The sequence below is a fragment of the Monodelphis domestica genome, chromosome 8 (genome assembly GCF_027887165.1).
Source record: "Monodelphis domestica isolate mMonDom1 chromosome 8, mMonDom1.pri, whole genome shotgun sequence".
In the NCBI taxonomy this organism is placed as follows: domain Eukaryota; kingdom Metazoa; phylum Chordata; class Mammalia; order Didelphimorphia; family Didelphidae; genus Monodelphis; species Monodelphis domestica.
Window position 1 is genome coordinate 236,233,094 of NC_077234.1, and position 12,368 is coordinate 236,245,461.

Here is a 12,368-nt window from a genome sequence, read left to right on the forward strand (position 1 = left end):
CCCTCTATTCTCAGGGTCTTACCATATGAGCACCAGACTTAATGTAGCCATTAATCAGCTTTAGCCATACTAAAGCTCACTCCCAAATTCAAGTGATCTACCATTCTCATCTTTCCCCAGTAGCAGGAATTATTATAGGCGTGCACCACTATGTCCTACCAGCTGATATGATTTTGAAAAATTCAAACAACCTTTATGACTATATCAGTCATACTCTTTATACATCTTCATCTTATTTATTGGAATAAATTACCTACATCAACATTTATTGAGCTCTCTTTATAGAAAGAGACAATTTAGGAAGTTAAAAAGAAGTGAGGGAAAAACCCAGAAACTTGTCCCTTTAGGTCAACTATCTCAGAATTACAATAAATCCTTTATATAATCCTCCCTCTCTATCTGATAGAAAAAGTAGGATTGCTGCCTTTTCTGTGCTTTTTTGACCAGGTTTGCTCTAGAATAAGTCTAGCTAGAAATCTCTGTCTGGAAAAGAAGTTAGCTATAATTTAGGTCCTAGACTTGCTTATATCAAGTCAATGCCATCTAGGCTCTTGGGATAGAAATTTCCATCCCTGAGATTCCCTGCAAGTCTTGTGCCCATTGCTTCCTCTAAGCATACTCTGCCTTCATTGGGGTTGTTCCATAAAGGACAGACTGTCAAGCTAGCTGAACTTTTGCTTATTATAGCAAAATATAACATAACTATTTAGATTTAATGTATATACTACTTTATATTTCATATATTATAAATACTATGCCTGCAGAACCAAATTCTCTATGACATTTCATTGTCTCCTCATGGCAAAAAGATCTACCTCGCTACTCTTTCTGACCCATATGGATTCTCTCAAGTAATACCACTTTCCATTTATATATCATTTAAAACTTTTCAAGACGGGGCAGCTGGGTAGCTCAGTGGATTGAGAGCCAGTCCTAGAGATGAGAGGTCCTAGGTTCAAATCTGACCTCAGACACTTCCCAGCTGTGTGACCCTGGGCAAGTCACTTGACCCCCATTGCCTAGCCCTTACCACTCTTCTGCCTTGGAGCCAATACACAGTATTGGCTCCAAGGCGGAAGGTAAGGGTTTAAAAAAAAAAAACTTTTCAATATAATTTCATGTGCCAGTACTTACCAAAGGATCTTGCACATAGTAGGTACTCAGTAAATATTTGCTGATTAATTTGATTTTCAAAACAACCCAGTGCTATATGTAGAGAAGGTATCAATTTCATTTTATATGTGAGGAAAATTAAATTCATACAACTTATTAGTGACAGGTCCACATTTTCTGATTTTTTTACAGTGTTCTTTCTAAGACATCATCTTCCTTTCCTAGTCATACTTTTGACTTTTCTGATTCATGCATATTTTTATAATCACAAATCCTCAGATTTATACCTTTTTTCTGTGATTTCACCACTTTTATCTCAGATTCAATGAGTTCACTATTTCATCTATTTCTTCCCTCATTCCACAATTGGTATAGGGAAGCTTTAAGTGCTTGCTACAACACAGGGAAAAATAGAGGAGCAAAAAATGTTATGAGGCCCAGGAGGAAATTAAGTACCAATACTAAAACTGAGAGTTTAGAACTGAACACATGATTAGCCTTGTTGTAACACATGGGGGAGAATGGTATTACATGGCAGAGTCATAGTCCTTAGAAGTAACCTAACCCAGGCATTCTTAGCCTGGGGTTTATGAACTTATAAAAAAAAGAATTTTTAAAAATTTCATTTTAATAGAATTGATTTCCTTCACAATCCTATATATTTTATACATTTACAAAACATTGAGGAGTCCCTAGATTTCACCAGAATGCCAAAGAGGTTCATGGCTTGGAAAAGACAAAGAACATCAGATCTAGTTCAATTGCCTTATTTTAGAACTGGGAAAATGACCACAATACCCAAGAATATGTAGTTTGAATAACATGCATTTATTTACTTAAATATATTTAAATATGATACATCAGACAGTAGTTCAATAAACTTAATAATCAAAAGCTGAACAGTAGATCAAAAAGTCAGTGCTGAACATCTTACGAATCAAATTCTGTACAAGAAAGAATCAGAGTATTTCACAAGAGTTGCAGTTAGCAAAGGTTTAGTGCATTTCTTTAACGACTGGAAAGTAACTGTTGTTCCATAACAAATGATCTACTTTATTCCTTGTAAGAAAGCTTCGAGTAGACACGCCTTCTCTAGTCCGTCATCCCCATAAGCATCCTCTGCAATTACTAGTGTCCCAGTGAATCCATTCCTGGCAGCTTATGTAATGGAACAAATAAATGGGGACTAGATTCACTCTTGCTAAGTGAAGTGATGTTGACTCATTTTTACTAGCACTTGGAAAGTGACAGCAACTTGGCAATTCAGCACAATGTTTACAAATACCCAAAAGGTACAGGTTGGGAGAAAGATAGAAATCGATTCAAGGCTTCTCTCTGCCATGATGCCCATGGGGGGCTTTTTTATCCCTTAGAAAGCGGCAATGTCTTGCACACACTGGTTTTCCATTTATACATGTCCTGGTGTGAAAAGGGCATTTGTCCTCACAGCTGTTAATAAAAAATAAAAGGAGTCCATGAGAAGTCAGGATCGAAGTCTGCATTCAAGGAAATTAAATTCCAACTAGTTGAATCTTTTTACTGCATAATTCTGACTAGCTTTTTCTAACTTCATTTTTCATTATGTATTTGCCAAGTTTTAGTCTAAAATATTACTATCTAAACTCTGGATAGTCAGACCTATCCAGTTCAGAAGCAATCATTCTAACTAAAAAATTTAGTCTGCTCATTTTATCATTTATTGCTTCACAATATCGATCAATTCATTTTCCTTCCTTTAAAAAACATTTAGAAGAGCCAAGGCACTTACTTGGATACTTGTATATGAGCCATTGATTTGTGCTGCATAATCAGAATGAAAAAACACTGGATAAAGCTTTCTTGATTTTTCAATTTAATGGAATTCGTTCCTGTCAAACGCTAAGATCCTGATTATTGTATGCAATAACTGATGCTCTAAACCTAGACAAATCTCTATATAGTGGCATAGAGTCCAAGTAAAATTTGGCTCAGTCAGTATGAGTTAATCAAAAGAGCTATTACTTTAAAAACTAATGATAGTATGTCATATGATGAACCTTCTCTGCAACTTATAGTCTTAGAGAATTAGCTAATGCTCTCCAAGATTAGATGATTTCCCTGGGGTTGTCAGGACATATAACCATATAGGCATAATTTGAACCCATGTCTTTTTGGTTCCAAGGCTAGATTTCTACCCACTATGTAATGACTACTTCTCAACTACAAGAAAAAATGGACTCAAAAATTACTGCTTAATTAAAAAAAAGTAAATTCAAAGATTATTTAGTAAAAGCATCAGGGGGCAGTTATATGGCTCAGTGAATCAAGAGCCAGGTCTAGAGATGAGAGGCCCTGGGTTCAAATCTCACCTCAGACACTTCCTAGCTATATGACACCCTTGTTCCTCTTCTGCCTTGGAACCCAATGCCAGCTATTGATTCTAAGACAAAAGGTAAGGGTTAAAAAAGAAGCATAGCAGTCATAGAAAGTATTTACCTGCAAGTGTTGGGATGAAATATTTTTTGCTTCTGACAACAGCTCTCCAGACTTTCTCGGCATTCAAAGCAACTGCAGTTTTCTGGGTTCTGAATGAGATCATTAGGACAAGGCATTTTACAGACACATTCACAGTGGTCCTCATCAAACTTCCTATGAGGCCCACAAATAGCCAGTTCCTGAAGATGAGCATGTTCTAAATAGGAAGAGAAAGATGTTGATAGAGTATTTGCAGTATGAGTTCCTTGGTTATCATCTCTTAAATCTCTTAGAATAACTACTGGAAAGAGTTCTAGTCTTGAAATAAAAAACCTGAATTCAGATAGTGGCATTAGTCCTTACTTCTTGCCAATACTTACTCTTCCTTCCAACCTTGCCTTCACTCAGCAGCCAAAATGATTTTCTAAAAGTGAAGATTTGACCCTGTCATCCCACTGCTCAAGAGACCTTCACAGGCTTGGGGCAGGCTCCACTTGGCTCAGCCTGCCTGCTGACATGGTTCTTCCAGGGCTTGGTAGCTGTGCATGCTACAGCTTCTTGGAGCCACATGCAAAAGGTGGGGGAAATATGGACAGCAAAGGTGGATGAGCTGCACTGCAAAGGGCTTGGCAAGCCCTCCCACCAGAGGTGCTAGTCCTACCTGAGCAGCTAGGTGGCATCCTATTGCACAGAACACTGACCCCTTAGAGGTGCTAATCCACCTTGAGCAGCTAGGCGGCACCCTAGTGCACAGAACACTGACCCCTTAGAGGTGCTAATCCACCTTGAGCAGCTAGGTGGCACCCTAGTGCACAGAACACTGACCTCTTAGAGGTGCTAGTCCACCTTGAGCAGCTAGGCGGCACCCTAGTGCACAGAACATTGATCCCTTAGAGGTGCTAATCCACCTTGAGCAGCTAGGCGGCACCCTAGTGCACAGAACATTGATCCCTTAGAGGTGCTAGTCCACCTTGAGCTGCTAGGTGGTGCCCTAGTGCACAGAACATTGATCCCTTAGAGGTGCTAGTCCATCTTGAGCAGCTAGGTGGTGCCCTAGAGCACAGAACATTGATCCCTTAGAGGTGCTAGTCCATCTTGAGCTGCTAGGTGGTGCCCTAGTGCACAGAACACTTTCCTCCCACTAGAGCTGCTAATATTCCCAGAATCCTCCATATACCTCTAGGTTCTTGGGACATTTTGACAAACAAAAGAGCATTTTTGTACTGAGAGACTATATCATGTTGAAAATTAGTATATAAAATAGGTGAAAATATACAAATATTTACTTGTAGATAAATATATAAAAGATAATCGGAGAGGAAAGAAGTAAACACTAAAAGCTAAGAGAGAGATCAGGGAAGGCTCTTTGTGGAAATGGCAGACAAGGTCAGTCCTGACAGTTTAAGAAGCAGAGGGAGTACAACCCAGACATGATTCAGACTGTAAAGGCAAGGAGAGAGTAGAGTATTAAGTGGACCTATCTATCTTCAAGTCTTTTCAGTTCATTTTTTCTTTTCCATTAGTATGATAAATATTAATATTTAAAACATTAGAGGCAACTTGTTTCATCAATTTGATATTAATTAAACAATAAATATTTATGAAGCATAAGTTGTGTACAGAGCACTATGTCAAGTTTGGAAAGAATTAGAAAGTGTATCAAAGACACTCCCCCCACTCTTTAGGAACAGGAGGACAAGAGACCAACACAGGAAGTAGTATTTTTTATCATCACTGTTATGAAGGCAAAAAAACAAAAACCCTAAACAATTTGCTGATTATTTAGAGTTTGCAAGGAAAATATCTTTAAGCTGAGCCTTTGCTATTCTTATGGAGGTCAATTATTATTGACAAAATACATGTTCAAACCATATAACCATTTCTTTCTTCTATAGTATATCATATTTCTTTCGGGATTCAGACTCCAATCACATGAATTTGGCATTAATGAACTGACAAATATTTATGAAGCACTAACTGTGTATGAAGCACTACGCCAAACCCAAAAGCACTATGAATTTTATAGCCAAATGTTTTAAGCTAAAAAAATCTTCGAATCATGGTTTCTGAGCCACAAGAATGGTCATGTCATATCATTCCCAATTCCCCTTAATTCAGTATCAATATTTAACTTTCTACAAAATTGCTATCTTTTTTAATTTTCTGTTTTTATAAATTATTGGCAAGTTGTAGAATATGATATAGTTGAGAGAAACCAGGAAGACAAAGAATGTTCTATATGCCTCTTGAAAGGTAAGTTCACCGGTTGAGTATTAGATTTTGTAATGTTCTTCATGGAAAATACTTTCCAAAATCGGGAACTTTTTTAAGGCCCTCTAAACTATCTGTAAGTTGAAGAAGCAAAGAGAAAGAAGTTTGTATGGTTACTGATGCCATCATTACCTTCCATCCCATTGAGAGGATTCTCTTCCTGTGTGGTACACTTACATTTATTGCTATCCCATGTTAATTCACCAGGACAGACTTTCTTTGTTTGGGGACAGCTGTGGGAAAAAAATCAACAATGAATTAATTTTAGATGTTGACAATAAAAATCATTCAAGCATATAGAAAACATTTTACACATTTAAAAAATTTACCTTTAGTCAATAATTTACAATTAGAGAAAAAGAATCTTTATTGCACCATATGAACAATAGAAAATATAGCACTTGAACACAGAAACTATTATATATGTGTGTTTGTATCTCCCTTTGTGTCCTAATGTCTAGTATAATTTCTGGGATTACGTGGGCACTTGGAAAATGGCTGAATGAATGAATGAATTTCATACGGTTCAAAAATATTTTATATTGGGTCTCCTCATTTCACTTAGCCTGGGGGTACACTTAGAGCCCACTTCCATTGCTGATCAGCGTAGCATTTTGACTTGTTCCATTTTCAGCCAGGGTTGGTTTGCTCTTCCTTTGGCTGCTTCATGGCTCCCCATTCCCCAAGGCTTACCATGATACCAGACTTAAAGTAGATACAGTGGGCTTTAGCCCTACTGTAGCTCAGAACTCCTGAGCTCAAACTATTGACTAGCCTCAGCTTCTTCAGTAGAAGGGATTATTGGTATGCACCACCATGTTCTATTAAAGAACAATTCTAGATTTAGAAGTGGTTCACATAGAAATAGAGAATAAGCTGCACTGTAGAAGAATCTTTTTTTTTTGTCAGAAGGCCAAAAATTGTTACAAAGAATCCCTATCAGGTAGGAGAAGAAAATTGGGAACTTTAATATGCATAAATAATGTTTAAAAAAAAGTAATCAGATTTTCTCCATTAACAATATATATATATATATAAAAGCAAACAAAAACAATGCATTCCTATCTATTTACTCTTTACAAATAAAATTAAATACTTTTGAAAAATATTTAACTTTTAACATTTTCTACTATTTTTAAAATTACAGACATGTAAAAATAGGTAGATGGAGATTTTTCTTCTGATTCTGAACTAAAAATGCTCTGCTTATATCAATCATTTTTGTCCTGCTCTTCAACTGGGCTTCCATTTGAGTGTTTGCAAGCTGTGATCACAGGTGTGTTTTTTTTTAAGCCCTTACCTTCCATCTTAGACTCAATACTATATATTGATTCCAATACAGAAGAGTGGTAACAGCTAGGCAACAGGACTTGCCCAGGGTCACACAGATAAGAAGTGCCTGAGACCAGATTTGATCCCAGGATTTCTTGTCTCTAGGCCTGGCTCTCAAGGCACTGAGCCACCCAGCTGCCCACAACAGGTACATTTTCATTTGGATTATGTGTAAAAATGCTAGGTCCCCATCATCAGGGTCTTAAATACCATGAGACTAATTTTAAACAATGGAACATATTTTGCAAATTTAATGTATTTGCATTTTCACTGCTATGTGGAAGGTGGTAAAGAAGAGAAATTGTTTATCAGGTTCATGGAAAAAGAAGCACAAAGAGTGAGTCGCAAATAGGTGTCACAAAAGGTGACATGTGAGCCTTGAACTACACTGTTATTCATTTTTTAAAAAATCTGTTCCTTTGCCTTCAGAGTCCATCATCATTACAATTCATAAAAGAGCTCATTTACAAGAAGTGGAATAATGGAAATAGTGATAATGGCAATTAAAAAACATAATTAATGCTAATTTTGTGAAGTTTTCCTTTACCAAATGATAGAAGTGATGTCTCCTTTTTTATACCACATTTAAATATTTGGTAAAAAATATTAAGTAATTGTCCTTTTTACTTGTGACTCATTCTATTTCTTTCCATTCAGTTCAGCAAAATTTCATTAAGACTCCATGCTAGGTTGCTGGGGATTCAAATACTGAGAAAGAAAGTCCCATCTATTATGTATCTTTTGAATGATAATTTTCTTGCAAGGTCTTTTCTTTTTCATAGTATTGTAAGTTGATTTTGAATTTTTATCTTTAGGTAGGTTTTTATTTCTATAATAGTATCGTTAAAAGTGAGTTATTTTTGTAACTGGAAATGTACATAATTGAAATATCTGTAACTGTAATATGTGATTTACATTTTGTAAGATTTTTTCTTATTTTCTTTCTTTAACTCTTTCTCTTTTAATTTTAGAATAAGATTAGTTAGGTGCATTGCTTTATTGAGAAATAATAGTCTTTTCAACAAATCACAGGAGGGAAATGTCAAGTTTAATTAGTTATTGTTATTACTATATCTAGCATAATTAGAAGCAGAGAGATAAATACCAGAGAAAGGATTCTTTCCTTGTCCCTGTAAGACATGGCCAGGGAAAAACCACAGTCATCACTTCAAGGAAGATTGGCATGCTGGGAAGATTGTTAGAGAACTCTTGGCTACTCTTGAATTCACTATCTTGAGAGGTGGTTTTCTCTAGATACTATCAGTAATTTTGGTTAAACTTGACTTCTAAACCTTAAAAGAACATCTGTGAAGGTGGGAAGAGTTTTTGTTTGGTGTGAGAGATGTTCTCCTGAAGGGAGAAGCAGCTGTCAGTAGGGGTGCTGCTTGGCTTTCCCTGGAACAATGTGAGGTCTGACTCCCGGCTGGGAAGAGTTAGAGGAAGCCACTGTCAGATCTAAACAGTTAGAGAAGACAACTCGTGACTTTTGATATATAATTCGAGGAGGCTAATAATATTTAAAGTTTACATATTAGAATAAATTTAGATAGATAGGATTGGGTTTTAGGTAGACAGTTTAGAATAGTTTAATAGAATTTTTTATATTTTATAGTTTAATAGAATAGTTTATAAAATATGAATAAATGACATGTATTTATTCAATTGCTTAACGTTTTTATCTTTAATCTTTCATGTAATCTAATGCCTATATAACAAATCAGTGATTTTTAAAAATAATTCCTGAAACTCTCCTATTATATCATATTTCTTAAAAGAATCTAAATTCTTTAATCTTAATTCTTTAAAGAACTCAGTATAATACAATTTTATTTACTGTTGTTTAAGAAATAAATAATTGCTATACTGAGGTTTACAAGGGAGGAGACAGGCTCCTGGTTAAGAGGATGATGTGAAAGATCCCAGAGGAGGCCAGTTCACTTACAAACACTAGCAAAATTCTGAAAACATAACAGAGTGAACAACGATAAAATGCAAGATGCTTTATTGTAAGAATATAGATTCAGGTCAGTATTAGGAAAATTATAAACATAATAGACCATATTAATAATAAAAACAATGAAAATCACATAATTATATCACTAAAGACAGAAAAAGGCTTTAACCCAATACTATACTTATTTGTATTTTCTAATTCCATAAAATATAGACATTAAATATATACTTCTTTGATATTGTTATCTTTATGAAGCCAAGAGCAAGCATTATTGATAATAGAGAAAATGCCAGAATTTTTTTCCAATAAGTCATAGATAAAGCAAACATGTCCATTGTCAAGACTACTATTATTTATTTTACTTCTGGAAATATATATATATATATATATATATATATATATATATATATATCCCTAAGGCAAAGAAAAAGCAGTTGAAGGAATAAGCATAGGCAAAGAAGAAATAAAATGATCAATTTTTACAGGTGACATTAAGATTCAGTTAGAAAATCCTAGAAATTTTACTAAAATTACTATAAACATAAATAACTTCAACCAAGTTTATAAATCAAAGCCACAAAATCATTATCCTTTCTGTATATTTCCAACAAAAATCCAACAGAGGAAGAAAAAATGTCTCTCTCTCTAAATAGAATATATGAAACTTTTGAGGGTCTACTTACTAACTCCCAGAAATTATAGATGCAATTACAATATACTCCTCATGGAACTAAAGGAAGAATTAAATAATTTGACAGAAATTAATTGTTCATTTTGGTATTATGCTAATATAATATCAAGCTTTTTTGAAATCCTTACTCTATTGGTTCTTCTCAGTCTTCTTTCATGATGGAAGCCCACTACATGTGAGCATACCCCAAAGTTTGTCCTGTGCCCTCTTTTCTGTACAAATTTTGCATAGGAGACCTCACTAACACCCTCTCATCCATTGTCCTTAGCTCCATAATCATTTTTATGTAGAATGTTCCCAGATCTCTATATCTAATTCTAATCTCTTTCTTGAATCCAAGTCCTAGCTGCCTGCTGGATAGCGTCACATAGATGCCCATGGCAACTTATCTAAAATGGAACCCCTATCCCCACCAATCTATTCTTCATCCAAACTCCCTTTCTGTTGATGCTCCCCTTCCTAGCTTGGCTACCTATGTGAGTTTGGGCAAGATCCTTAAGCTCCTGAAGTTTTCAGTTTCCTCATCTATAAAATGAGATGACTGGCTTAATGATCTCTAAAGTCTTTTTCCAGCTTTCATTCTATAAGCATACGACTCATCCAATCACCCAAATTCACAGCTTTGGAATCCTCCTCCTTGTACTCCCCCCTCCCCCATTTATTCTACAGTTTAATCATTTTGACCACAATATCTACTGAATCTTTTCCATTCTTTTCACTCATAAAGCTTCTGCCCCCTTTCAGGTCCTCTTGACCTTTCTCAGAACTATTTCAATAGCTTCCAAATCACCTTCTCTGCTTCCTTTCATTTCTTTTTTCCCATTCGTCCTCCACAAAGCTTCTAAGTGGATGTTCCTAAGAGCTGGATATGAGCCTGGGAAGATCCAATTCACAATTTTAATTGTTATTTATTTACCTCTAATATAAAATACTAACCCCTCAGCCTTGTTTAAGAACCTGTTACTCTGAGAACCATGATTCATTTCTCAGAGTTTGGCCTGTGACCTCTATCATTCTTATTATATGGATATAGATAAGTGTGCTTTTTAGAATTATATAACTGCAAGTGCATTCCTTCTGGGGAATGTAAATGAGCTATAGTCACAGAATTCAAGAGGAAGCAAGAACCTCAGTAGCTTTCTAGTCCAACCAATACGCAAAAGGTGTTCCCATTGTAGCATCCCTGACAAGTGGCCATCCAACATCTGTTTGAAGAACATCAAAGAGGGGGAAGTGAGCACCTCTACAGACAGTCCAGTCCTCTGTTGGACAGCTCTGTTTTTAGGAAGCTTTTTTGGACAGAAAGGCCAGATTTTCCTTTTTGTTATTTCTACCTGTTTCTCTGGTTTTATTCACAGGGGCCAAATATAACGAAAGCCTCCTCTACATGACATGCCTTCAGATTTTTGAAAGCAGATTCATGTTCACCTCTTTCTTCACATTAAACATGTTCTATTCCTTCAACCAGTGCTCATAGGACATTGACTCAAGGCCCTTCAGAAGCACCTTTTCAACTTATCAATGTTCTTCTTAAACCATGGCACCCTGAATTGAACTCATATTCCAGATGGGATCAGATGGATGATCACCTCCTTGTTCCTAGAAGGCAGACTTTTAAAGTAACACAATGTTAAACATTTCCCAATTACAGTTTTTTGAAAATTTTATTTAAGTAGATGATTTAGAATATTTTTCCATGGCTACAAGACTCATGTTCTTTCCCTCCCATTTTAATCTGGTTCTGGTTGTCATAGGGCATGTTGTAGGCAGGCATGTGACTAATGGGTGCATGTTTTGATAGTGAGGCTCTAAGTTTGTGAAGATCTTTTTAGATACTGATTCTATTGTCTAGTGTGTTAACTATTTCTCTCTTGATTCTTTTAAGGTTTAATTGTCTCTTTTGCTTTCACCTTTAAAATAAGTTAAGAACCTTGCCTTCATCCTCTTTTACATGTATATGGTCCATATCACTTGATATTATAGAGAAGACTTGTCACATCTCCCTTCTCAGTTATTCTTGAGTAAATTGGGAAACATTCTAATTTCATGCTTTTATTCGTCATAACCAGTTGTGGCCCTCCAAAAAGTTGAAAGGAAGATAGAAAGCAGAGGTAACAGATAACAAACTTGCTCCCCACCAATAGCCATCTTCTGAAATTCGACAAATCACTCAAGACAGGGAGGTAGAATGGCCTAGTATAGCACAGTGAAGAAAATGTTAAGCTTGGAATCAGTTAGTTACTGTGTTCTAATCCCATCTTTGAAGCTTGCTAGTTCTGTGACCATCATGAACAAATTATTTAATATCTTTAAGCCTCAGTTTTCTAATCTTTAACATGGAGATGTTAATAATTACATTGCCTACCTGATTGTGTTATTTTGGCAAAATGCTTTGTAAACTCTGTAATGCTAAATAAATATGAGTTAATCTTAACCATGCCTCCTACGTGGATCATTTGAAATCAATTTCGAAAGTGCTGTAAACATACAATCCAAATTAGGGATGGAGAAAAAAGTGTGGCATTTCTATTTGAGAAAATCTAGTATTCCTAA

The 12,368-nt window shown here is 35.6% G+C and overlaps 1 protein-coding gene across 1 annotated transcript in view; it reads right to left on the reverse strand.

Moving 5' to 3' along the window:
* Positions 1–1,920: 1,920 nt before the first annotated feature.
* The window catches only part of VEGFD (vascular endothelial growth factor D), a 59,539-nt gene continuing 49,091 nt past the window's right edge, over positions 1,921–12,368 (reverse strand). The window contains exons 5-7 of the mRNA XM_007500885.3: positions 5,971–6,071; positions 3,589–3,784; positions 1,921–2,562 (exon numbers count right to left, since the gene is read on the reverse strand). Of these exons, the coding sequence (XP_007500947.2) occupies positions 2,436–2,562; positions 3,589–3,784; positions 5,971–6,071 (424 nt within the window). The 3' untranslated portion in view covers positions 1,921–2,435. The remainder of the gene's footprint in view (positions 2,563–3,588; positions 3,785–5,970; positions 6,072–12,368) is intronic.